A 27,944-nucleotide genomic window follows, 5' to 3' on the forward strand; every position below is an offset into this window, starting at 1 on the left:
GGACCGGACACAGGCGTGGTCCATAACGATGAGGTAGACGATAACAGGAAATGCTTAGCTAAGTTACCCATAGGCTCTAAATAGCAAGCGAGAATGAAAGATTGAGAACAAGACATAACCTTCCTATTGGTGGCAGGAGGGAATGAATACAAGGCTTATCTTCTAAGAATGCATATATGTTAGACAGACTTAATCCAGAATTTAATTTTGGTTTTACTATGATTAAAGCTAGTAAAACTTGGTCATTTCCATATAATCTTTATTTATTTAATAAAATAACATTGTACAGTAAAAATATTGAAAATTACCTGAAGGTATTTTATTCAGTGAAGTAAAATGGGTGGTTTTAGATATGCCGTTCTCACCTCTTGCTGTTTTATTAACTGGATTCAGAGATTGAGTCACAAATGATGAAAAGGACTCAGAAGTTTTCTCTAGAATACATTTAGAAAATATGTTATATATAAAAATGGATCACATCTGTAAATCTTTTTTATACTCACATAGTTAATTAGTTGTTCATGAAAATGAAATTAAAGCAATTGAAATAAGTGAAATTCATTTTTTTGTGCTCAGTAATTTTTTAGATCAATAATTAGATACATTTAAAGGATAGTTTTGAAGATCAGAACTCTGTATAAATCACAGCCATTTTTTCCCCATTTCAATATTTGATTCATTTTTTATAAATTCTACTTATTATAAAAGTAACACATCATTGCAGAAAATTTCTATTTTTAAACAGAGAACTATAAACCTCACATTCTTTAATCATTGGCTAGAGATCAAACTGATGCCAGAGACTGAGAAATTTAGTTAGAAGTTCTAATTGAAGACCATTGACAGAATGGAATATTGGAGACACAATTTATTCCAGCAGCATGGCTCTAGGCAAGTCATTTACATTTTATCAGATGAAGTAAAATCTCGGGGAGATTTGTAAGTCACTAAAAATAAAAATCTTAATATATGTTAGGGTATATCCCATACCATGAAATTTATGTTTATTTTGTCTCTTATACTGGCTATATTGTTTGCATGCAGTTATTTTGATATATCTTGATCGTAAATATCTAATGTAATTTTGGATACATGTAGTTTAGAAGACTAGCTATACTAAGTAACCCTCTTGTTCCAATAACAAAAAGATTACACAAAAAAGTTTATATTAAAAATATTGCCAAGATGTCATTAATAAGGTACTCTAGAGGCCTAAAAGGATATGAAATCATTTAACTTGTAGTTTTCTGCCAAACCCCAGAAAACCTGAGCTTCTCCTTGATGGGAAATAATTCTCCAAAGGGCTCTCATATTTCTGCAAATCTTGCAGGCAGGAGCACTGACTGCCTTTGTTCCAAGGATACCTGAGCAGCCTTGAAAAATACAGTGCCTCCCTCTGCAGCAAGGGGTAGGTTATTTACTGTTTATTTTAATAAAGATAATGTCTATCTCCAGAGCAAAGGCCAGATAGACTTATTTTCCATTATATAAGCTCAGGGTTCTTCTGCAATATTACCCACAGTATGTGAAGGAGCATGGCCCTCTTTGTGCTACTCCATGTGAACTGGTGCTCAGGAAACCAACACAAATGCTGATACTTTGGTTACTGCAATTAATGTGAATAACACATTATCCTTTGTTTCTGACCCAGGACTCTTGTGTCTTCTATCAGCATCCAAGGAACTATGGCAGGCTAACAAGTTAGCTTGCTAGCATGGCAAAATCTTGGACCTTTTACAATTTTGACCCTACTTTAATGGCTATTTGAAAGGTAGGGGTCAAGACATAAGATCTAAGGCCTTTCCAAGGTAAGCAGTCTAACAAGGGCTGAATGACTATGAAGATCACACAATTACATATCGAGTAAATTTGAAAATAAGACATAAGCCTACATGCAAAAGATGACAACAGGGGCTGCAAGGATAGTTCAGTGGTAGAATTCTCACCTGCCATGTGGAAGACCTGGGTTCAATTCCCAGTCCATGCATTTCCCCCAAAATAAAACAAACAAGTAAAACAAACAAACAAAACAAAACAAAAAAATTCAACAAGATGGTGTTGCAATAATGGAATACTCACATGGAAAAATAATGAAATGTGACCCCACCATACTGCATACAGAAAAAAAGAGTACAGCAAAAACTTCACTGCCTTGATTTTAGTACCAAGTAGAAGGAACTTCTCTCCTAAAAACTTTTCCCCTAAAAACAGATAACAAAATGAACTCTTACAAGGTATGAATTTCAAATTCATGCTTATCTTACCATCAGAAAACAGGATCCTAAACAGTCAGGCCCACCTTATACCACATCAAATAGAAAAACAAGTCTCTTTATCTTGGTGAGACGGTGAGTTTATTGAAGATGCATCATCAAGGAACTGGAGGAAAAATTTTCCAAGACCAGTTCAGAGTGGGAAGAGTGGTTTGGGCTTTCATAACCCCAAACAGACAAAGAAATGGCCAGGATCTAGAAGAAAGTAAAAGAGAAAAAGAAAATACAACAGGAAAAATCTGTTTGGTCAACATGTCCTATTATCTTGTAGGCTTCTCTTTTGTTGACTATTTGGGCTTTTGATTCTGTCCTTCAAAAAGGAGGAAGGTACTGATATTAGTTCTTATGATATTTCATTTCTAAAGCAGAGCAAGGGAGGGTTTCTGGGAACGCAAAAAAGTTTTTGAGAAAAGACCAAAATCAACAAGGGCTTTTGAGGCTTAAAATGACTTCAAGGCTGCTTGACTGAAGTGATCATAAACAAAACCAGTATAGCTACTTAGTATAGCTACTGAAGACTATACTAAGCATTTTAGCTAAAGGATTATATTGAGTATTATTTTTCTATCTATCCAGCTATAACTTAATGAATATTCCAAAGCGCTTTAACAAAATAATTTAACTTAACATAGTATTGCTCTTGGGTAATGATAAAAGGAAACACAATCCAACTCTGGAAGAACAAAAGTTCAGTCCAAATTTCAAAAAATTCCCACAGAAAAAGTTCCTCCAAAATGATTAGCAACCAGTTCAAAAAATAAATCCACATGGAAATAGGACAACATGAATGAGAACAAGCAAGCACAACAAGCTACAGAAATTAAACCTACAGAGATTTCGGAAAACAAAAACTGTAACTGTGTCTCATACAAGTAATGAAAAAAATAAAAAGAGATGCTAGTAAATGTGAGCAAAAAACATGTCACTAATAGACTGATAAAGTATATATGAAAAATAAAAAGACCTGCTAGAAATGTGAACATATGATAATTGAAGTTAAAATTAATGGAATTTAGCACATCTGGCTGACAGAGTAGCTGGTATCGGATTAGCCTTCAACAAGACCCAGAGGTGATACAGTTACTGGATTTATCAAACATATGTTTAAAAATAATCATGATTAATATATTCAAGAAAATAGTGAAAGGGCGGGCCACAGTGGCTCAGCAGGCAAGAAAGAAAAAGTCTATAAATCTAGGCACATCAAGTAAAATCACTAAAAACATAAATGGAAAACCTTGAAAGGAGCCATATTAAAAACAGAGCTGACTTTTCAAGAGAATTGATGGAAGCCAGAAGACCAGGGCATGACAACAATTAAAATGCTGAAAGAAGGTAGTTGTCAATTCTATGCCCAGTGAAAGTGTCCTTCAAATAAAAAAGATAAATAGGCACATTTTGAGTCAAAAACTGAGACTTTTCCATGAAAATTTACAAAAAGGTATTCATTAAAGGGAATTCTTCTGGGAGAAAAAAATTATCTCAGAAAACTAATGGGAAGCAGTGTAATGAGAACAGAGAAAGGCATAAAAATAGGTGTTTTAAAAGTACATTGACTGCTTAAAAAAGTATATTGACTGTTTAAAACAAAATCATAATGTCTTAAGGAATTTAAAATAAATTGAAATAAAATTAAAAAGGTTTTAAGGTCTAACCTTGTCCAGAAGGTGATGAAAGTACTAATTTAAGATGTACTATCTAGGAGATCATTGTAATATAGAAAGATATCATTCCAGAGTAATTAAAGAATATATTAGAAACAAACAATTAAGTAATAGAATAATAACATGCTTGAAAACAAGAAAACAGGAGGAAAAAGGACAAAACACAGATGGTATAAATAAAAAACAATAATATAGTAGATCTGGACCCAGATATTTGGTATATACACTAGATGTAAATAAACAAAATAATACTGAAAGACAAAGATTGTCATAATGGATAAAACAATAATATATTCTCTCTTTATCAAACACAGACATTAGCATGAAGGGCTCAGAAGAGTTGAAAGAAACGGAAAAACAGTAGACAAAAGAAACCTAATGTTGCTTACCTAATATGATATAGGAAATTTTTAAATGACAGAAATATTTCTAGAAATAATATGTGATATTAATTTGAATAAAGGGGTTAATTCTAGAAGCTCTAAACATCCAAAATCTGCATGCATCTAATAATACAGGCTTTTCTATAAACAAAGCAAATCTGACAAAAAAGAAAATACTAACAAATCCACAATCATATTTTAGCACACCTCTGTCAGTAATTGACAGAACAGGCAGAAAATAAAATGAGCAATGATACTAAATATTTGAACAATAAACATCTTATTGACATGTAAAGATTCTGCGTTCAATAATTGCAAAATAAACATTCCTTTATATAAATATTAATCCATATAAGCCATATATTAAGCAATAAAGGAGGTATTAAATTTTAAATAGCTAATATCATAAAGGATATATTATTTGATAAAGTAGAGTTAAGCAATAACCCAAGTAACAAAAAATTAACTAGAAAATCCCACCAAAGGTTGGAAATTAATAACCCATAGATAAAATAATTGTCACAATGGGGGAAAATAATCTTAAATTGGATTCTAATGACAATATGACTTTTTACAAGACTTAGAAAATCATCGATTAACTATATGTTTAAGGGAAAAATCCTAAAACTGAATGATATAATGATCGTGCTTAAAACTTTAGAGAAAAAGCACCAAATGAAAGCCTAATATATACAAGAGAAAGCAAAATAGATGTAACAGCAAACAAACAAACAAAAAAATCAATTAAATATTTACAGTAGAAAAAGTCAACAAATCCAAAATTTTAGTCTTTGAAAACATTATTAGCATTGATAAACACAAAGCAATATAAATCAAGGAAAAAGAAAATGACACAGATTTCCAATTTCAGTAATGAAAAAGGAGGCATCACTATCACTCTTTATTGTATAAAGACATTAAAAATACCACAGACTACACTTCCAGCATGAGGAGATCAGATGATGCCCCTTTGCACATAAAACACATAAAATTGTATACAATCTTTTCAGGGCACTGGAAATTGAGTCAAAAGAAGTGTTTATTCAGGAAAAACTGCTACTGCAGTGGGTAAGAACAACAGGCAAATGGCCTACTTACTAGGGCTGGTCCCATCCTCTGCAGCTTGGGCAGCAAAATTCTACACCTTTATCATACAGAAGTGAAAATAAAGGTGACGTAAGACATTTTTAGGTAGACAGAACCTGAGAAATTTTGTTGCTAGGAGACCTGCTTTACAAGTAATATTAGAGGAAGTCTTTCAGATTGAAAACAAATAACAGCAAATGGTAACTAAACTCCCTATGAAGTTTATTGAGAATTAGTAAAGGCAAATTGCATAGATAAATATAAAAGAAAGGGTACACATAGTTTATTATTTTTCTTTTATTAACTGATTTAAAAGACAAGTGCATAAAACAGTATTTATGAAAGTGTACTATTGGGCAAATAATGTATGAAGATGCAATTTATATGTTAATATTAACAAAATGGAGGAAGGAAGGGTGCTATCAGGAGCAAACTTTCTACATACCATTGGAATTAATTAGTATTCATCTAAAGTAGGTGGTAGAGCAGTTAGAAATTTGACAGAAGTTTCTAGAAGGGAGATAGCCATAGAAAGGCTGAAATAAATTCTTCATGCACCTTGGCTGACTGCTATAGTTCACATACACAGAAGATCCTGGCAGAAGCAGAAAGCCTTAGAAAATTGCAAACTTGTAGCACTTTTGAATGCATTCAACACACTTTGGCACCAGAGTGTGGAAGCCTTACTAGTTTGAGGTAGCTAAGCATAGCCACTGCCAATATCATTGACCAACTGCCTAACTATGTAGGGTGGGGGAGATCCCTAGAGAGCCAAATTAAAAAATTACTAAGCAGAGGCATTATTGAGATCAGCAACAACATACCCTGATACCAAAACCAAAGACATTACAAGGAAATAAGAATACATACCAGCAGATCGAATGAATATAGACACAAAAATTCTCAACCAAATACTAGCAAATCAAATCTAACAATATTTGAAAAGGATATATACTGTGACCAAGTGGGATTTATCCCAGAAATGCAAGGTTGATTTAAACACGCCAAAATCAGTTAGAGTAATACACTATATCGATAAAATAAATGACATAAAAACATGTCATGTCAATCGATGGATGAAAACATGATAAAATTCAACCCCTGCATGAAAAAAAAAAAGAAAGACTCAATGAACTAGGAATCTGATAAAGGGCATCTAAGAAAAACCCACAGATAATATACTTACTGGTAATTAGTCTGAATGTTCTCCCACTAAGGTCAAGAACAAGATAAAAATGTCTGCTCTTGTTATTCCTACTCAACATTGTACTGGAGGTCTAGACAGGGAAATTAGCCAAGAAAATGAAACAAGCATGCAGATTAGAAAGGAAGAAGTAAAATCATATCTATTGCAGATCACACAATTTTGTTTATGGGAAATCCTAAGGAATTTAGTAGAAAACAAAACTAATAAACAAGTTCATCAAAGTTGCAGGATACATGATCATAAAAAAGGAGCTGTATTTTTATACACCTGAAATGAACAATCTCAAAGTGAAATCAAAAATCCATTTAAAATCATATAAAATTAAATACTTAGGTATAAATTTAATAATAATAAGGATAAAACTTATACTCTGAAAGCTGCAAAAATTAATTTAAAGAAATTAAAGGAGACAAATAAAGCTGTTCTGGGACTCAGATGAACAAAGAAGGACCACTGCAATACATAAGGAAGAGTTGGATGAAAAAGCTATATCTGAGAAACTATGTCAGAGAAATAACGGTGAGTAAACTCAATCGTGACTACCCCTGAAGCCAGCATCTGTGCACTATTGGACCTGGCAGCCAAAAAGCAGCATTTTATTCAGCTGCCAGGCCAGTGAAGTTAACCCTCTCAGGCCCACAGCCTAGAGTCTTTCTATGTGGGAATCCAGGAGCCAGCAGATTCATTATATCAACATACAGAGACCCTGCTGTGGTGCTCAGTGTCACAAGACTTCACAGAGGAGTCTGGGAACCACCAGCTCCACTGTATGCACAAATGTGGTGCATGTGTCCATCTCCCACTCTGAGGGCTGGTGACTTCTGGCACACCCAGAATTGGGAAAGACAGAGAAGCCCTCCTCTTGGGTAGCTCCGATCAGTCTTGAGCTAACAATTGTCCAGAGAGGGCAACCCTCAGGGGCCCACAGCCTTGATCTGGACCTTGCATAGTGGGCCACTGCCATTAGGGAGGGAAGGGGTGGTGGGAAATAGGTGACCCAAGACCACCATCTACTTTGAAGACCGAGAAAGTGAAGTCTGGAAAGCTGTTTTCCTGCCCAGCCTCTAAGAGACTCTTGAAAGGGATTACACCTCCTGTGTGAGACTCTGGCCCTGGTTTGGCTGAGAATTACTGACAAAGCAAGTGCCAAAGGTGACCTTCAATGTGAACCCCAAAACAACAAAATCTTAGATATGAGGAAAATTTAACTTTCAAAATAATCATATCAAGATAATCAGATACCCAGAAACCTGCAAAACATCAGAAGGCTCCATTGTATGCACGAGTAGAGTCTTCCTGTGGTACACAGAAACAAGAAGATATGGCCAAGACAAATAATCAAATTAAAAAGTCTGAGGAGGCACAAATTTGGAAAAGCTAATCAAACAAATTTCCTAAATAACTTCAACATGATAGTTAAAGATATAGAGGATATCAAGAAGACACTAGAAGAGCATAAAGAAGAATTTGAAAACAGAAAAAAAACAGATCTTATCATAGAAATGAAAGATACTGTAGAACATGTTAAAAATATACTAGAGACACACAACAAGAGATTTGAAGAAGCACAAGAAAGAACAGGTGAACTAGAGGACAGAACAACTGTATTTGAATGCACAAAAGAACAAATGGAGGATACAAAGGAACAATTTGAATTGGATCTCAGGGAAATGACTGACAACACTAAAGTCACAAATATAAGAGTGATAGGTGTCTCAGGAGAAGAAAAGAGTAAAGGGTCAGGAAGATTATTTCAGGAGATAATTGTGAAAAATTTCCCAACCCTTATAAAAGACATAAATATGCAAATCAAAGAATCCCAAAATACTCCTAATAGAGCAACTCTAAATAGGCCCACTCCAAGACTTACACTAATCAGACTGTCAGATGCTGAAGACGAGAGAATACTGAAAGCATAAAGAGAAAAGCAATTTGCCATGTGCAAGGGAAACCACATAAGAATAAACACTGACTAATATAAGGCACCACAGAGGCAAGAAGTCAGTGGCATGATATATTTAAGATTCTGAAAAAGAAAAATTGCCAGACAAGAATTCTTTATTTATCAAAGCTGTCCTTCAAAAGTGAGGAGAGTGTAAAATTTTCACAGATAAATAAATGCTGAGAAAATTTGTTAATGAGAGAGTTGCCTGGAAAGAAATACTAAAGAGAGTTCTGCTGACTGAAAAAAAAAAAAGATATGATAGAGAGGCTTAGAGGAGAGAATAGAAATGATGATTATTGGCAAGGATAACTAGAGGGTTAAAAAGAGAGAAAAACATTAGATCTGAGAAATAAAAACCAAAGGATAAAATGTTGAAGTAAGGATAGCTTTTATAGTAATAACATTGAATGTTAATGACTCAAACTCCACAATCAAAATATAGATTAGCAGAATGGATAAAAAATGGCCCATCTATATGTTGCTTACAAAGACTCATTTTAGACCCAAAGATAGAAATAGGTTGAAAATGAATAGATGATAGAAAAAAGTTATTCCATGAAAGCAATAACAATAACAATAAAATGTTGGGGTAGCTTTACTAATATCAGATAAAATAGACTTTAACTGGGAAGAAAGTAATGAGACACAGAAAGGCACTATATATTAATAAAAGTAGCAATTCACCAAGAAGAAATAACAATCCTAAATATTTATGCCCCTAAGCAATGTGTTCCAAAGTACACGAGGCCAAACTGAAGGGAGTAATAGACGTTTCTACAATTATAGTTCTACAACATCTAGACAGATGATCAGTACAGAAATAGAGAAATTAAATAATATGATAATTGAACTAGACTTAACAGACAAGTAATGTAATACAATACATTAAGAAATAAAAAAGGCATTTGATAAAAATTCAGTATATTTTTATGATAAAAACATTTAGAAAAGTAGGAATTGAAGGAAACTTCCTCAACATGATAAAGGGCATATATGAAAAAACCCAGAGCTAACATCCTATTCGACAGTGAGAGGCTGATCGGCTTCCCTCTAAGATTGGAAATGAGTCAAGGATATCCACTGTCACTACTGTTATTCACCACTGGGTTAGAAGTTCTAGCTGGAGCAATTAGGCAAGAAAAAGAAATGAACAGCAATCAAATTGGGAAGGAAAAAGTAAAACTCATTATTTTCAGACAACATCATCCTATATTTGGAAAGTCCCTTCCAAATTATGACAAAGCTACTTGAGCTAACAAATGAATTCAATAAAGCGGTGGGACACAAGATCAACACACAAAAAATCAGTAGTGTTTCTATACACTAGTAATGAGCTGTCTGAGGAGGTAATTATGAAAAAAATCCATTCACAATAGCAACTAAAAGAATAAGGTATCTAGGAATAAACTTAACCAAGGATGTAAATGACCTCTACACAGAAAACTACAAAATATTGCTAAAAGAAATAAAAGAAGACCTAAATAAGTTGAAAGACATTCCATGTTCTTAGATAGGAAGGCTAAACTTCATTAAGATGGCACTTCTACCCAAAGTAATCTACAAATTCAATGCAATACCAATAAAAATTCCAACAACCTACCTTAAAGAATTGGAAAAATTAGTTATCACATTTATTTGGAAGGTAAAGAAGCCTCAAATAGTTAAAAACATCCTGAAAAATAAGAATGAAGTGGAAGGACTCACAAATCATGACTTAAAAGTTTATAATGAAGCCAAAGTGTGCAAAACTTTGCATGGTACTGGCATAAAGATAGACATAGTGATCAATGGAATCAAATCGAGAGATCAGAAATAAACCCACAGATCTAGGGTCAATTGATTTTTGACAAGACTCCCAAATTCACTAAACTGGGACAGAACAGTCTCTTCGATAAATGATATTGGGAGAACTGGATATGCATATCCAAAAGGATGAAAAGAACCCCTATCCCATGCCTTATACAAAAATTAACTCTTAGTGGATCAAAGACCAAGATAAAAAAGCCAGTATCATAAAATTCCTAGAAGAAAATATAGGGAAACATCTTCAAGGCTTGCTAGGAGGTAGCTTCTTAGACCATGAACCCAAAGCACAAGCAACAAAAGAAAAATAGATAAATGGGAACTCCTCAAAATAAAATACTTCAGTGCTTCAAAGGACTTTGAAACATTCAATGAGAGAAAATATTTGGAATCACACATGTGATAAGGGTTTGATAACCAGAATATGCAAGGAAATTCTACGACAGCACAAGAAAAAGATAAACAGCCCAATTATAAAATGAGCAGAAGACACGAATAGACATATTTCCAAAGTGGAAATACAAATAGCTAAAAAAACCTCATGAAATAGCTAAAAAAAAAACTCATGTTTATTTTCAATAGGAAATACAAATCAAAAGCACACTGAGATATCATCTCACAGTTATTAGAATGGCCACTATTAAACTAACAAACTATAAGCAGTAGAGAGGATGTGGAGAAACAGGAACACTTATTCACTGCTTGTGGAAATGTAAAGTGGTACCGATGCTGTGGAAAATGGTTTGGTGGTTCCTCAGAAAACTAAATATTGTGTTGCTCCACAACCTGGCAATCCCATACTCAGGGTATGACCAGAAGATCTGAAAGCAGGGTCACAAATAAATATTTGTTCGCTGATGTTCATAGCAGCATTATTCACAATGTCCAAAAGAAACAACACAAATTTCCATCAACTGATGAATAGATAAACAAAATGTGGAATGGACTATACAATGGAATATAAAATTAAATATTAATATAATTAACAAATATACAATGGAATATGACTCAGAAGAGTAATATTACTAAGAAGAATGAAGTCCTGAAGCACGTGACAACATGGATGGACCTTGAGGACATAATGCTGAATGAAATATGTCAAACATGAAAAGACAAATATTGTATGATTTCACTAAAATGAACTAACTAGAATATGCAAGCTCATAGGCATAAAATTTAGAATATAGGTTATCAAGAGATAGAATGAGGTTAGCGAATGGGGAGCAGTTGCCTAATAGGTATAGAATGTTTATTGAGGTTGGACTTAAATGTTTGGAAATGGATAGACAGAGGTGAGGATAGCTTGTTACTTGGATTATAAGTAATAGTGTTGAATTTTAGGTGAATTTGGTTGAAAGTTGTTTAGAGTCATGTATGGGACCAGAAGGAAAGCTAGGGTTAAAATGTGGGGTTGTATAATACAGTGAACCTTGTGGTGGATGTTGTTTATAATTAACACTACAAATATAAGTAAATTATTTCATGAACTAGTACAAATGTATGACACTTGTACAAAGAGTTAGTAATAGAACGGTATATGGGAAGAAAAAGTACTGCAAACTATGGACTACAGTTAACAGTAATATCTTAATATTTGCTCACCAACAATAACAAATGTGCCATATGAGGTTCAGTAATAGGGTTCAGTAATAGGGAGAGATAGGTGTATGGGGTGTCTTTAGATTCTTTAAATTTATTTCTATTTGTTATTTTTCTGTTTGGAGTAACAAAAATGTTCTAAAATTAAGTGTGATGATGACTGCATGGCTAGGTGATGATACTGTGAGTCACTGATTGTACACTTTGAATGGATTATTTGGTATGTGAATATATCTCAATAAAATTTACAGTTTAAAAGTAAGAGTAAAAAAAGGTAAAAACTATCCTAGCTGACTTATTTCCAAGAAGTTGACAAAGTAATCCTAAAGTTCATATGGCAATTTAAAGGACCCAGGATATTAAAAACACAAACAAACTTCAAACAGAAGAGTAAAGTAGGAGGACTCAGTTTTCCCGTTTTCAAACATACTACAAAGCTCCAGTAGTCAAGACAGTGTGGTATTGACATAAGGTTAGAACTACTGATCAATGGAATAGAATTAAGAGTCTAGAAATAAATGCTCACATTTATGCTCTAATGATATTTGATAAGGGCAAAAGAATAGTCTTTTCAATAAATAGAGCTGGGACAACAGGATATCCATATACTAAAGAATGAAGGTAGACCCTAACTTCACAACATATTAACAAATTTACTTAAGATTCATCAAAGGCCTATATGCAAGAGGTAAACTATAAAACTCTTATAAGAAAATAGGATTAAATGTTCATGATCTTGAATTAGGCAACAGTTCCTTACATGAGACCAAAAGAATAAGTAACAGAAGAAAAAAAGCTAAATTTGCACCATCAAAATAAAAACATTTGTGCTTCAATGGATAACATCTAGAATCTGGAAAGGCAACTCAGAGAATGGGATAAAATTTTTGAACATCATATATATGATAAGAGATTTGTATCTAGACTGTTCAGAAACACAATTAGATAGACAACCCAATTTGAAATGCTCAGATCTGAACATATGTGTCTAAAATACACAGGAACACTTACAATTCGATAGACAACCCAACTTAAAAATGCTCAGATCTGGGTGGGCCACGGTGGCTCAGCAGGCAAGAATTGCCTGCCATGCCAGAGGACCCGGGTTTGATTCCCAGTGCCTGCCCATGTAAAAAAAAAAAAAGCTCAGATCTGAACAAACATTTCTCCAAAGACAATATACGAATGGCCAATAAGCTCAGGAAAAGATATTAGCCTCAGGGAATTGTAAATTAAAACCACAATGAGGTATCATTTCACACCTACTAGGATGGTTACATCAAATAGTAAGTGTTGGTGAGGATGAGAAGAAACTGGAGCCCTCATAGATTGCTAATGGTAATGTAAAAAGGATGCAGTGCTTTGGAAAACAGTTTGGCAGTTTGAAAAACAGTAAAACAAAATTTAGTATACAATGCAGGAATTCCACTCCTAAGTGTCCACCCAAGAGAAATGAAAAATGTCACCACAAAGTCCTGCTCATGAACGTTCTTAGCTGTCTTATTCACTGTAGCCAAAGTCCATCAACTTGTGAAAGTCTATCAACTTGTGAAAGTCTATCAACTTGCGAAAGGGTTAAAAAAAGCATTATAGCCACATAAGAGAATACTATTCAAGAATAAAAAGGAAAGAAATAGTAATACATATTAAATCATGGATAAACCTCAAAAATATGCTAAGTGAAAGAAGCCAGAAACAAAACATCACATAGCATATGATTCCATTTATATGAAAAAAATGTCCAGAAAAGGCAATCTTTAGACACACAAAAAATAGATTACTAGTTGCCTGGGACTTGTGTGGAAAGAGGATTAACTCTAAATGATCAAGATGGATCTTATTAGAATGATGATAATTTTCTGAAATTGAAGTAAGGTGATGATTGCACAATTAGGTAAATTTGTTAAAATTATATACTTACAATGGGTGGCTTTTTATTGTAAAAGCATCTCAGTAGTTTTAAAAAAACTGCTAACCATACCCCTGTGAGAAACAAATTTACAAACTAGAGGACAATGCTTATGTGCAGTTGTTTTTGTTTTGAGCTGCAGAGTATTCGCTCAAAACATTCTTTTCCAAAGTTACTTAGAGCAGCTCATTTTTCTCCACCCCTGTCAGTAAGGTATGTCAGACATAATGCACAGTGTTTTCCAGTTGTCCCAGTTTGCTTTCACCCTGTGATGCCCCAACATCTTGGTTCATTCATTTTCGTATGCTTGATTTTATTGAAAAAATGATGTATGGTATAGAATAATAGAAAAGTTGACCTAATTATAGAGATTATTGACTCCTTTGTGCCTTTGTTTGTTTTTCCCTCTTGTTGAATAGGAAATGACTACTGTGATATTCTGTCCCTGTATCACTATTGTATTGTGATGTGTGTGAGTTTGTGTGTGTGTTGAATCGAGAGAAGTCATATCAGAGGAACTGCGTCTTAAAATGATTATAGATCATGAGATTGTGGTCTTTGACCCTGATGCCAAAATTGGATGAAAATTTCTGGGGTCTGGAGAAGAGGCTACTGTATTTTGCATAGGGGAAGGACATGAATATTTACAACCAAATGGAACACTGTAATGAATCTATTTCAATAATGACCTCAGTGTGTTTTTGCCTCTTTGTATTTATGCCCTCTCACACTGAATCTGGGCTTGGCTATGTGACTTTGGTGAACGGAACTAAAGCAAACAATGCAAGCAGAGACTTGAAAATTACCCTGTATTGAGGCTTGCCTACATGTTCCTCTTAGAACTTGAGGTTACCATGTGAAGAAGCCTAAGCTAGTCTGCAAGTAGATGAGAGACATGTGGCCAAGTCTCCTCCTGTGTCAGCTAAGTTTATTTTCTCTCAGCTCCAAAACCACCTTCCAATACTCTGGTTTATGAAACTGAAGCTGGAATTCTGAAAACCACAGTTTTGCTTTGCCAGCTTGCTCCCAATCGACTGTGCAAATAGGAGTTGCTAGGGGAGACTGAAAGGTTGGAGGAGTAGAAAAAGATTTGCTCTTCCCGTTTTCTGCTTCCTGAGAGCTTTCTGTCTCTTTTCAGTTTCTGTGAGCATCATCCAGTAATGCTTCTTTATCCCAGGAGCAAGAGTTCCTTCTATGACATCAAATAAATTCATGGTATTTTCCCCACAATTTTAGAACCTCCAGTCACATGAGACACTAACAATAGATGGGCAGTGCGCCCCTTTGGCAGTCTGAGCTGAGGCTGACACTGCAAAATCAGAGACACCAGCACTAGTCAAGCTGCACCCTCTACTCAGAGGTTTCTCTCAGTCCTAAGGGTGGCATCTTCTTCCTGCCATTGCTCTCTCCAAGATGTCTTAAGAGTTTTTGTTACACGTCCTGTTACATAGTTAACAACTTTATACTTAGTTAACTAATCTTTACATTCTTTATTTCTGTTCTAAGGAATAGGGTGTTTTCTATCTTCTGAACAGACATTGACCATCTCCATTGCCCCAAACAACTGCCAGCCAATTGCCAGACAGGTGAGTGATGCCATTGACCACAAGCTGTGTACCGATGAACAAGTTATCACAGCCAAGACCAGCCCAAATTGTTAATTCCAAAATCATGAGCAATATATATGATTATTGTTTTAAGCTAAAAATTTGGGGCAGTTGTTATGCAGCAACAGAACATTAAAAATATGGAAAATAAGATTAAAGTACCACTTAATAACTCTCACTGGGACCTAATCAAAACCAACAATAACCTGTATGGCCAATGGTTACACAGAGATAATAAGCTTTTTTTTTTTCACAAACTGCTGGTGAAAATGAATTATAATAACGATTTAGGAAAGCAATATAGATATATCTTTTAATATTAAAACTCCATACACCCTTTAACAAGAAATCTCACTCATGGAATTCTACCCCAAAGAAATAAAAGCACCAGTGTATCAGCATATATGTACATGGATACATTTAACAATAGTGAACAACTTAAAAAGTCAATGCAATTTAATAGAAGAATGATTGAATAAAATATTCTGTACTATGAAATAATATGCTACCAATAAAAAAGACATAAATTAAAGCTATTTTCAGGCTTACAAGGATTTCCCTGAGATATTGCTGAATAAAATAAATGTAAGCTGTAAAAAAGTGTGTGAGTGCACATCTAAATTATTATAATAGACAGAATAATGTAAGTATGGGGCAGGGAGAAGAGAATGTGGGCAATTCAACAACAAAAAAGAGGGCACAATAAAATTTTTGGGAAATATTTGCATAAACAACATTATATACAGTTTTTATATTATACTATTCTAGGTAATCTGATAATTTTTTATATCTTTATCATCTCTTACCCTTATTTTCAAACAGTGATAAATTGATCACTTTGGTTTGGAATTTGCTTGGTGAGATATTCCTCATTAAAACATCTTCTTGATGATGTGTAGACACATCCTTGCTTTTAAGTAAATTCACACCTAAAATAAAATTTTAAAAGAAAAATCACGTGACGGCCCTGTGACTATTCAAACACTCCTCCCAAACTCCATGTTTTTTATCTTCAGTTCTACATTTGTAATTTTTCTTCTTATTTTTTATTGAATGACCACTTGTTTATTTCTCCAATTTCTATAAAATAATTTTCATCATTAGCTCTTTGTCTTTATTCTGTTTTCCTTAATAGCATGACCCTTAATTCTGACTCCACTTAACCAAACCCCATTCTATTTGGAACTAGAAAATATTCATTTCTATATTTCATCTGTCATCTCTTTTTAATACCTTTTATCACTTTCTACCTTTTAAATTTTATGTAGAGCGTTTTTATTATGAAGTATTAACTATGCATATTTTAATTAGCATAGTGGCTATTAACAGGCCACTGTTATTTTTTACTTAGACACAATAATACTACCTAGAAACAATAATTTATTATGCCTAGGGCTGTATTTCCAAATTGACAAGGAATGAGTTAAACAAATTAAGCAATTACTTGTGCAAAAAAGATTTAAACTATCTACTAAAAATACCCTGAAATTTAAGGACTTAGAAATATGACCCATCAGAACTTACCAGATTTGATAGATTAAAAAAAATTTAAATGTTTGGTTCTAATTATTTCATTTTTAGAAAGAACTCAAGCGTTTCCATTAGCTATGAGATGTTTGAGTAAATATTTTTATTTTATTTATTTATTTAATTTTGCATGGGCAGGCAACAGGAATCGAACCTGGGTCTCTAGCATGGCAGGCAAGTATTCTGCCACTGAGCCACCATTGCACTGCCTTTTCTTTTACTTTTTTTATCAACATTTTTTCCCAGTAATAAAGTTGTGAATACACTGAAATAAATGCAGAATTCAAAACCTAACTGAAGAAAGTTTGCCTTAATCCTTGAATTCTACTGGGAACACATATTTGGGGGCTTGGCTCTGAGGTATTAGCTACTTCCAAATTCTAGTTTTCATTAACAACTCTGCCAAAAGTGTGTAATTATATTCTTTTTCAAATAGAATTGTGTATAATAAGGTTATTCTAGTACCATATAGCAATAATATAATCTCTGAATTATAACACAACTAATGACTACACTGCAGGCAAGATATTTAAATTTGTCTGCCACATTATTCCCATACAGGGAGTTTGTAACCAACGAAATAACTATCTGCTATATTTCTCTTCTTATCATATTTATCAGCTAGCCTTTATGCTTTTGAAAATTCAAAGTTACATGTCTATCTAAGCCAGAGATAGAAACTGAGTAGAATAGCATTGGAAAGAGTTGCACAAGGCATATTCTAATATTACTATAACATTGGACTTTTATGGGTTATTTCTTAATGGATGAATTCTAAAACCAATAATATTTAGCTAATTTTCTAGTACTAGCAAGTACTAGGTAGGAATTTATGAAACAATAATATATTTTCCATGAAATAATAATATATAAGCATTGTCATAAAAGATCCATACTTACCTTCTAGTTAAGAGAAACAAACCATGATTATTATACCTGAAAATTCTTGTGCCCTTACCAAAATGATCCATTGATTGTGTCTTGATTTCTTCTTTCATTACATCTCTTTGAATAGCACCTTTCAAGTATTCTATATCATTCTCTATAGACATAAAACAGAATTAATAATATTTTGTATGGTATTAATATCCATGTGTGCAGCACTAACAATTAGCACTTATAAAAGTTATAGCAAAATATCTGGATTGTAGAACTACAAAACCTAAGAATTGGATAGGCTCTTAGTAATCATATTAACCTCATTATACTAAAGCACAGAGGGTTTAATGATTCAACCAAGATCATATATCTAGGTAATGACAAAGTTGGTGCATCAATTCACATCTAATTCTTTATCCAGTGCCTTTTCCACACAGTGCTACTGCTTTAGTTTTCTAGACTGCTCAAGCAAATACCATAAAATGTGTCAGACTAAGCAATGGGAATTTATTTGCTTATGGTTTAGAGACTAAAACAAAGTCCAAATCAAGGCCATGCTTTTTCCCAGAAGATAGGCATTCTGGGGCTGGCTGCCAGCTATCCTTTGTTCTTAGTTTGTCACATGGCACTTGGAGGTGTCTCCTGGTCTTTCCCTTCTCTTCCGGATTTAATTGAAGTTCAGCTTCTGGCTCTTCCCTCTGTGGCTTTCTCTCTCTATGTCTGAATTTCATTCTGCTTATAAAGGACTCCAGTAATAGGATTAAGACCCATCCTGATGTAACCTCATCAAAATGTCCTACTTACAATGGGTTCATACCCACAAGAATGGATTAAACTTAGCCATGTTTTTTCTGGGGTACATACAACTTCAACCCAGCACAGCTACTGCTTATATAAATTTAAATCATTGAAAAGAAGTTATTATAATAAAACTTTCAAGTTTATATTGAAAGCACGTTCATATTGTAGTTATATGCCCGGTGAGGTGTGACATATTTTTTTTACAGGTCAAGTTGCCAACCATACTCTCCATAGTTGCAGAAACCTAGCTAGCATAAGGCAGAAATTCTTTGACTTTTCCAGGAACATTTTAGTACCTTTAAAAAGTCTTGTAACTGTAAAGCAAGGCAGTATCAACAGATGGAAAAGAACAAGATATTTTGAGGGCTGAGAAAAAATGCCCTGTCACTATAGCATGTAGATCTTGTAGCCACGGAGGAAGAAAAGGGCAAATTTGCAGAGTGTGCTGGTTTGAAAGGATTTATGTACCCTTGAAAAGACATGGTTTTTTTGTTTTGTTTTTTTCTGCATGGGCAGGCACCGGGTATTGAACCCAGGTTTCTGGCATGGCAGGCGAGAATTCTGCCACTGAGCCACCAGCGCACCACTCTGCTTGTTTTTTGTATGGTGGGGGTCACATTTCATTCTTTTTCCATGTGAGTATCCCCTTATTGTAGCACCATTTGTTGAATTTTTTTTTTGTTTGTTTGTTTTGTTTGGTAAGCGCATGGGCTGGGAATCAAACCAGGGTCTCCCACATGGCAGCTGAGAATTCTACCATTGAACTACCCTTGCACCCCCAAAAGCCATGTTTTAAGCCTAATCAATCTTGTGGGAGCAACAGTTTCTTCTAGTCCCTTTTCAGTACTATAGGTTGGAAAATCGCTTAGGTTATTTCCACACAGATGTGACTCAAACAATTGTGGGTATTAAACTTAATTAGATGGAGACCTGTTTTCACCCATTCTACACAGGTCTCAATTAGTCTACTGGGATCCTATAAAAGAGGAGACATTTTTGGAGAGAATGCCTTTTGAGAATGAAGAGAAAGCCACAGCAGAGCTGAGCAGAGCCACAAGGCCAAGAGAATCACAGAGTCCACCAGCCAGCCACCTTTGGAGATTCTGAGAGAGCAGAGGATGACAGAATGGCGAGAGCCACAAAGCAGAGTCCACTAGCCAGAGACCTTTGGAGATAAAGGAGAATGCCCCTGGGGGAGCTTCATGAAGCAAGAGGCATGGAGAGGAAGCTGGCAGACAATGGCTTGTTTGCCATGTGCCTTTTCAAGATGAGAGAGAAACCCTGATTGTGTTTGCCGTGTGCCTTTCCACTTGAGAGAGAAACCCTGAACTTCATTGGCCTTCTTGAATCAAGGAATCTTTCCCTGGATGCCTTATACTGGACATTTCTATAGTGTTGCTTTAATTGGGAGATTTTCATGGCCTTAAAACTGTAAACTTGTAACTTATTACATTCCCCTTTTAAAAGTCATTACATTTCTATTATATTGCATTCCAGAAGCTAGCAAACTAGAACACAGAGGTACCTGGACTGAGATCTGGCTCCCTTTCCATTTATGTCTTTATGTGTTTTGAAATTCTTTGCTGAATTATGAAACTACTAAGTAGGTCCAATGACAGTAAAAATACATGAAAGCTATTTAAGCAGAAATCATACTGAAGAAAGGGATAATTAGGATCAGAGACCTAGTGTCAACTACTGCGCCTAAAGTTTTGGCAATGAAAATTGGTTCTGTTAAAGCATGTAACTGAGACTGGAAACCTATCATGACCCAGAAATTATATTGAATTTCTTGTTTTAGAAAAATGCCTGATTTCATCAAGCATTGAACTATGAATTTAGGAGCCCAAATATATCACCACTGCAATCTATACGATGGCCTGGACTATCCGGGGCATTATTGCCAAAATGCACAAAGATGCACCAAATTGGACAGAACAATTTTCAATAAATAATTACATTTTGTGATAGTAATAAAAGCTATAGGACAACTGGAGTGTATTAGCAGACATAGTTTAACTGGTGTGTTTTTCTCTCCAATATAAGAATGGCTTATTCATTTGAATTGAACAAGCAAATGGTTCTTAGGTAATCAGGGACACAATGGAAAGATCATTAGAGGGTGGATAAGGATAAGAACCAGGAATACAGAAGTATGTGCTGGGGAAATCTACAATATAGTAAGGGAGTAAACGTTGTAGGAATCACAATTTTTCTCCTTCGCAATATCTTCCTATCTACGTCAAATATTTTAAAAATCTTAACTGCTTTCAGTTCATTAGCTTTTTCTAAATATATATATGTGATACACAAATGTATATAAATGTTTATATAGCTATTATTCGGATAATTTACCCATTTAAAGTATTTTCAGTTAAAAGTTTTTAGTATATTCATAGAGTTGTGTAAAATCATCACAATTTTAGAATCTACTTCAGATTTATACTAATGTAATTCCTGTGAGGTATAGAAACATTACTCCTTTATAACCCTTACTATTATTGTTACAGACAATATTACTGTAATAAAAGTATATTACTATTATTATTACTTACTATTATTGTACAGATAATACATAATATTAATATAAATAATATTATAATACAGGCATTGTTATAATTGTTTTGATTATTGTCATATAATTGTATGCCTTTTAAAGAAGCTGAGAGAAAAAAGAAGAGCAAGTATATACTGTGCTGGTTCGTTGTGCACCCCAGAAAAGTCATGTTCTTTAATTCACATTCAGTATTGCCGCATGGGATCTTTTTTATTAACTTGTTTCCATGGAGATGTGACCCACATCTTTTGATTAGGTGGTTTTCATGCAGATGTGGACCTGTTCCAGTGGGGTTGCTTACTGCAGCCCTTAAAGAAAGAAGCATTTTGGAAAAAGTTTCAGAGCTCACACAGCCAGAGACCTTTGGACATGAAGAAAGAATATGTTCCTGCAGAAGCTGTTTGAAATGAGAAGCCAAAGACCCCAGCAAATGACAGGCACCTTCTTTCCTAGCTGACAAAGGTGTTCTGGACCCATCGGCCTTTCTTCAATCAAGGTATCTTTTCCTGGATGCCTTAGGTTGGACGTTTTTATAGCCTTAGAACTGTAAACTTGAAACTTTGTAAATTCCCTTTTTAAAAGCCTCTCCATTTTTGGTATATTACATTTTGGCATCTTTAACATACTAAAGCATATAGAGTTTGTCATATTAACCTTCTTATTTACAATTTCTAATTCTCTTTAGTTGTTCCTTAGATTCAAGTTACTATACAGTGTCATTTCCTTACCTCAGTGCTCCATTTTCCCACCTATCTCCATTGTGCTGCTATTCTAAAACATACTACCTTTCTACATGTTATAGGCCCAATAACACAGTTAAGAAAGAAGAAATATACATTAATACTGTCATATGTAATTATAGAACTGTTTTTATCCATTTTTAAAAAAATTTTTTTATTAATCAAAAAAAAAGAAAAGAAATTAACACAACATTTAGAAATCATTCCATTCTACAAATGCACTCAGTAATTCTTAGTATCATCACATAGATGTATGATCATCATTTCTTAGTACATTTGCATCGATTTAGGAAAAGAACTAGCAAAACAGCAGAAAAAGATATAGAATGTTAATATAGAGAAGAGAATTAAAATAATAATACTAATAATATATATATATATAAAGGAAAAAGAAAAAAAACAAAAACAAAAGATACAAACACACAAACAAACAAACAAAAAACCATATTTCAGGTGCAGCTTCATTCAGTGTTCCAACCTAGCTACATTACACTTAGGTATTATTGTGCTGTCCATTTTTGAGTTTTTGTATCAGTTCCAAGCTGATTCTCGAATGTCGGTTCACATCAGTGGGACCTTACAGTATTTGTCCTTTAGTTTTGGGCTAGACTCACTCAGCATATTGTTCTCTAGGTCCATCCATGTTATTACATGCTTCATAAGTTTAGTCTGTCTTAAAGCTGCATAATATTCCATTGTAGGTATACGCCACAGTTTGTTTAGCCACTCGTCTGTTGATGAACATTTTGGCTGTTTCCATCTCTTTGCAATTGTAGATAATGCTGCTATAAACACTGGTGTGCAAATGTCCGTCTGTGTCTTTGCCCTTAAGTCCCTTGAGTAGATACCTAGCAGTGGTATTGCTGGGTCGTAATCCATTCTGCCATTCTATGTCTTTTGATTGGGAAATTCAGTCCATTAACTTTTAGTATTATTACTGTTTGGATAATATTTTCCTCTACCATTTTGGCTTTTGTATTATATATATCATATCTGATTTTCCTTCTTTCTACACTTTACTCCATACCTCTCTCTTCTGTCTTTTCGTATCTGACTCTAGTGCTCCCTTTAGTATTTCTTGCAGAGCTGGTCTCTTGGTCGCAAATTCTCTCAGTGACTTTTTGTCTATAAATGTTTTAATTTCTCCTTCATTTTTGAAGGACAATTTTGCTGGATATAGGAGTCTTGGTTGGCAGTTTTTCTCTTTTAGTAATTTAAATATATCATCCCACTGTCTTCTAGCTTCCATGGTTTCTGCTGAGAAATCTACACATAGTCTTATTGGGTTTCCCTTGTATGTGACAGATTGTTTTTCTCTTGCTGCTTTCAAGATCCTCTCTTTCTCTTTGACCTCTGACATTCTAACTAGTAAGTGTCTTGGAGAACGCCTATTTGGGTCTATTCTCTTTGGGGTGCGCTGCACTTCTTGGATCTGCAAATTTAGGTCTTTCATAAGAGTTGGGAAATTTTCAGTGATAATTTCTTCCATTAGTTTTTCTCCTCCTTTTCCCTTCTCTTCTCCTTCTGGGACACCCACAACACGTATATTTGTGCGCTTCATATTGTCCTTGAGTTCCCTGATCCCCTGCTCAAGTTTTTCCATTCTTTTCCCTATAGTTTCTGTTTCTTTTTGGAATTCAGATGTTCCATCCTCCAGTTCACTAATTGTAGCTTCTGTCTCTTTAGATCTACCATTGTAGGTATCCATTGTTTTTTCCATTTTTTCTTCTTTGTCCTTCACTCCCATAAGTTCTGTGATTTGTTTTTTCAGATTTTCTATTTCTTCTTTTTGTTCAGCCCATGTCTTCTTCATGTCCTCCCTCAATTTATTGATTTGGTTTTTGAAGAGTTTTTCCATTTCTGTTCGTATATTCAGCATTAGTTGTCTCAGCTCCTGTATCTCATTTGAACTATTGGTTTGTTCCTTTGACTGGGCCATATCTTCAATTTTCCGAGCGTCATCCATTATTTTCTGCTGGTGTCTGGGCATTTGATCAGATTTCCCTGGGTGTGGGACCCAGCTGGTTGAAAGCTTTTTCTGTGAAATCTCTGGGCTCTGTTTTTCTTTTCCTGCCCAGTAGGTGGCACTCGTGGCACTCGTCTGTCTGCACGGCAGTCAGCCCGGGAAACCGCACGTGGAGGCAGGGGTCGCTGGCCGCCGCGGCTTGGGAGAGTGCCAGTCCTAATTGCCCAGCTGGCCTGAAACGCCAAGCGTGACGGGAGGGCCCCGCTATCCAACATTCCCAGTCAGACCGGGGAGCCACGTGCGTGGAGGGGACCCCAGTCGCCAGCCGCCCCGGCCGGGAAAACGCGCGCCCCTCGGGTATCTCACCGCAGTAGATTCTCCCTGCCCGTTCAGCTGTTCCAGAATGGGGTACGCTGTCTTTTTGGTCTCTGTCGTTACTCCGGGAGCTGTTTCGTGTTGTTTCTGTTTCTTTAGTTGCTTTTCTGGAGGAGGAACTTGGTTCAAGAAGGCCGATGAAGTTCAGGGTTTCTCTCTCAAGTGAGAAGGCACGTGGCGAACACAGTCAGGGCTTCTCTCTCAGCTGGAAGGGCACATGGCGAACACAGCGTCATCTGCTAGATTTCTCTCCTGGCTTCCTGTTTCATGAAGCTCCCCGGGAGGCATCTTCCTTCTTCATCTCCAAAGATTGCTGGCTGGTGGACTCTGCTTCATGGTGCTGCAGCATTCTCTGCTCTCTCTGAATCCTTTATCCATTTTTTTATGTGGACTTATTTTACTGTCTAAGGTCACTTGCTTTCATATGATGAACTTTCTTTAGTTTTACTTGTAAGGCAAGTATGCTTACAATAACTTCTCTCAATTTATATTTATCTGGGAATCTCTTCATTTCACCTCTATTTTTAAAGCAGTTTTGCTGCATATGATTCTCATTTGGCAATTATTTCTTTCGTACTTTGAATATGTTATCCATTGCCTTTTTGTGGCTTCCATTGTTTCTGATGACATCAACTGTTAATGATATTGGGGTTCCCTTTTACCAGATGGGTTGCTTTGCTCTTTTTCAAAATTTTTACTACAATATGTATGCTTTTGGATCTCTTTGTGTTTCTCCTATTTGTAATTCATAGCACTTCTTGGATGTTTAGATCAATATTTTTCATCAAATTTGGAAAGTTTTCAGCCATTATTTCCTCAAATAGTTTTGCTGCTCCTTTCTCTCTCCTAGCCTTCTCAGATTCCCATTATACGTCTGTTGGCACACTTAATGGTGCACCACAATTCTGAATTTTTGTTCATTTTTATTATTCTTTCTTTCTGTTCTCAGGTTGCAAAATTTCTGTCAATCTATCTTTAAGTTCACTGATTCTTGCTTCTAGCCCCTCTAGTGAAATTTTCATTTTAGTTATTGTAATTTTCAACAACAAAATTTTCCTTTCTTTTTTTTATAATTTCTAAATCTTTATTAATATTCTATATTTATGAGAGCTTGTCATCATAGCGTCCTTTACTCCTTTAAGTATGGTTTCCTTTAGTTCTTTGAACATATTTTTAAATAACTTATTACAAATTGTTATGAATTAAGCCTTATATCTGGACTGTCTCACAAGCAGCTTTTTTTTTTTTTTTACCTGTGTAAGTGTCGTACCTTACTATTTCTTTGCATGTGGTATAAATGTTTTGTAAAACTGGACATTTCAGATAATATAACATAGTGACTTTGTATATTGATTTCCTCCTCCCTTTTCTGCAGTTTGTTGCCATTGTTTGCTTATTTGTTAAGTTTTTTGGCTGGACTATTTTATTGAAGTCTCTTTCTTCCACAGTATGATGCCCCTGCTGCTATTCCTCTGAGGGCAAAGCACTGGACATGCGTGCACACAGCCATCCTGCAGTGAGAGTGCTTTTAGCAGGGCTCTCCTTGACTGTTCTCCCCTATATGCATGTTAGGCTATCTGTCCTCTCACTTTTCTTCTGGTTTCCACTAATTCTCAGCTTCTTGCTGAAACAAAGTTCAGCTGTCAAGCTCTACTAATTGCCAGATGACCATTCTATTGTTTTTGACAATACTCTGAGTAATAAATTGCTCTGAAGTCTAGTCTAATTTAATTTGGGTCCTTTTACAAGGGTGACCCTAGGAGGGCTCTTAGCTGTCTCTCCTCTTGCTCTCTCTGATAAACTGTGTGGCCTATACTTTATCTCAGAGCTATAGTACTCCTTTTAATTCCTTCCACCAAAATCTCCTTTGTGTTCCAGAGTGCCCTTCGACTTGAGTATCTCCACACTCTGCTCCAAATTAAGTCAGTTCCCTTGGGATCAGGTTCATATATGTGGTGGTTTGGAGCTGGATGTACTACAGAAAAACATGTTCTTAAACTTAATACATTCAGATGGGAGTTATTAGGACCTTTTAATGAGGTTACTTCAGTTAAGGTGTGACCCATCTCAGTAAGGATGGGTCATAATCCTATCACTGGAGTCCTTTAAAAGCAGAATAAAATTTGAACAGAGAAAAAGAAAGCCACAGGAAGCAAGAAGCTGAATATCAATGGAACCCAGAAGAAAAGGGAGAGGCCAGGAGATATTGTCATGTGCCCTGCTGTGTGACAATCTGAGGACAAAGGATCACCAGCAGCAAGCTCCAGAATGCCAGTCTTTGGGGAGAAAGCATTGCCTTGATGATAACCTTAATTTGAACTTTTTCCTAACCTCAAAACTGTGAGCCACTAAATTGCCATTGTTTAAAAAGGCCCATTTCATGGTATATGCTTGAGCAGTCCAAGAAATTAAAACAATATCATTCAGTTCTTAAGTTCTGCCCCTCTCCTTGGGAAAAATCTCAGTGCCATGTCTCAGAAGCTAAGGCAGGGACAGTGGCCTGCTTTTTTCAGAGTGAAATCTCTCCCCACCCTTTTTTTTTTGTCATGGGCAGGCACCCGGAATCAAACCGGGGTACCCAGCATGGCAGGTAAAGAACTCTGTCTGCTGAGCCACAGGGGCCTGCCCAAAATCCCTCCTTTTTGAACAGAGTGCTAGGTGGGGTCAGTAGCCTCCCATCATCTCAGTTTGCCTCTCATCATGGCCAAAACTCTCCACCTTATGAGTGAGCTGGAATGAGGACAATTAGGTCTCAGTATTCTCAGTCTGCCACACCTAGGTTAAACCCCCCTACCCCTATAAGTTGGAGTTGGGTAGAGGAAGGAAATTCAGCCACACTTATCTGGAATTTAGCCTCTGCAACACAAAACTGGAAGAGATGGTAATGCTGGCCACTTGATGCTTCCAGGGAGCTACTCTAGCCCATGATTGGAAGCTGGGAAAAGGAGCTCAAACTTACTGCCAACATCCACCTGGAATGAAGCTTTATAACACTGAATTGGAGTAGGGAAGGGGAGGATAGGAGCAGGTCATGATTCATGTGCCACAGACTCTGTTCTCACTAGTATTTAGAAGATTTTCTTGAATAAATATTTCTTCCTTTGCTGTGTGGCTTTAGGGAATTTTGAAAAAACTTTAAATGCTGCTGCTGCTGCTGTTGTTAGTTTGCTGTGTTGATTATTATGGCTTTGTAATAAGTTTTAAAATCATGCAGTATGAGTTCTCCAAGTTCATTCTTCTTTTTCAAGATGGCTTTGGCTATTCAGAGCTGCTTAACTTCCCATATAAATTTGATGATCTGCTTTCTATTTCTGCAAAGAATGCTATTGTAATTTTGATTTGCATAGTGATGAATTATTTTGGGTTGAAGACATAACTTAGTTTGGGTAGAAGACACAACAATATTTAGTCTTCCAATCCATGTACAATGTAATGACCTTCAATCTACTTAGGTGAACTGATTTTTCTTTTAGCAATGTTTTGTAGTTTTCTACATGCAAATCCTTTACATCCTTGGTTAGATTTATTCTTAGATATTTGATTCTTTTAGTTGCTATTGTAAATGGAATTTTAAAAAAATTTTTATTAATAAAACCAATGAACATACAATATGAACATTCTTT

At 35.3% G+C, this 27,944-nt stretch overlaps 1 protein-coding gene across 23 annotated transcripts in view; it reads right to left on the reverse strand.

Annotated features, from left to right (window-relative positions):
* The window catches only part of CCDC7 (coiled-coil domain containing 7), a 394,574-nt gene that overhangs the window by 20,135 nt on the left and 346,495 nt on the right, over nt 1-27,944 (reverse strand). For all 23 annotated transcript variants that reach the window (XR_013172290.1, XR_013172291.1, XR_013172292.1 and 20 more), the window contains 3 exons: nt 17,962-18,045; nt 16,283-16,405; nt 309-434 (listed from right to left, as the gene is read on the reverse strand). Coding sequence is in view for 2 of the 23 variants with exons in the window: in XM_077152126.1 (XP_077008241.1) it covers nt 309-434; nt 16,283-16,405; nt 17,962-18,045 (333 nt within the window). In the remaining 21 variants the exon portion in view is untranslated. The remainder of the gene's footprint in view (nt 1-308; nt 435-16,282; nt 16,406-17,961; nt 18,046-27,944) is intronic.

This window comes from Tamandua tetradactyla, chromosome 1 (assembly GCF_023851605.1).
Source record: "Tamandua tetradactyla isolate mTamTet1 chromosome 1, mTamTet1.pri, whole genome shotgun sequence".
NCBI lineage: Eukaryota > Metazoa > Chordata > Mammalia > Pilosa > Myrmecophagidae > Tamandua > Tamandua tetradactyla.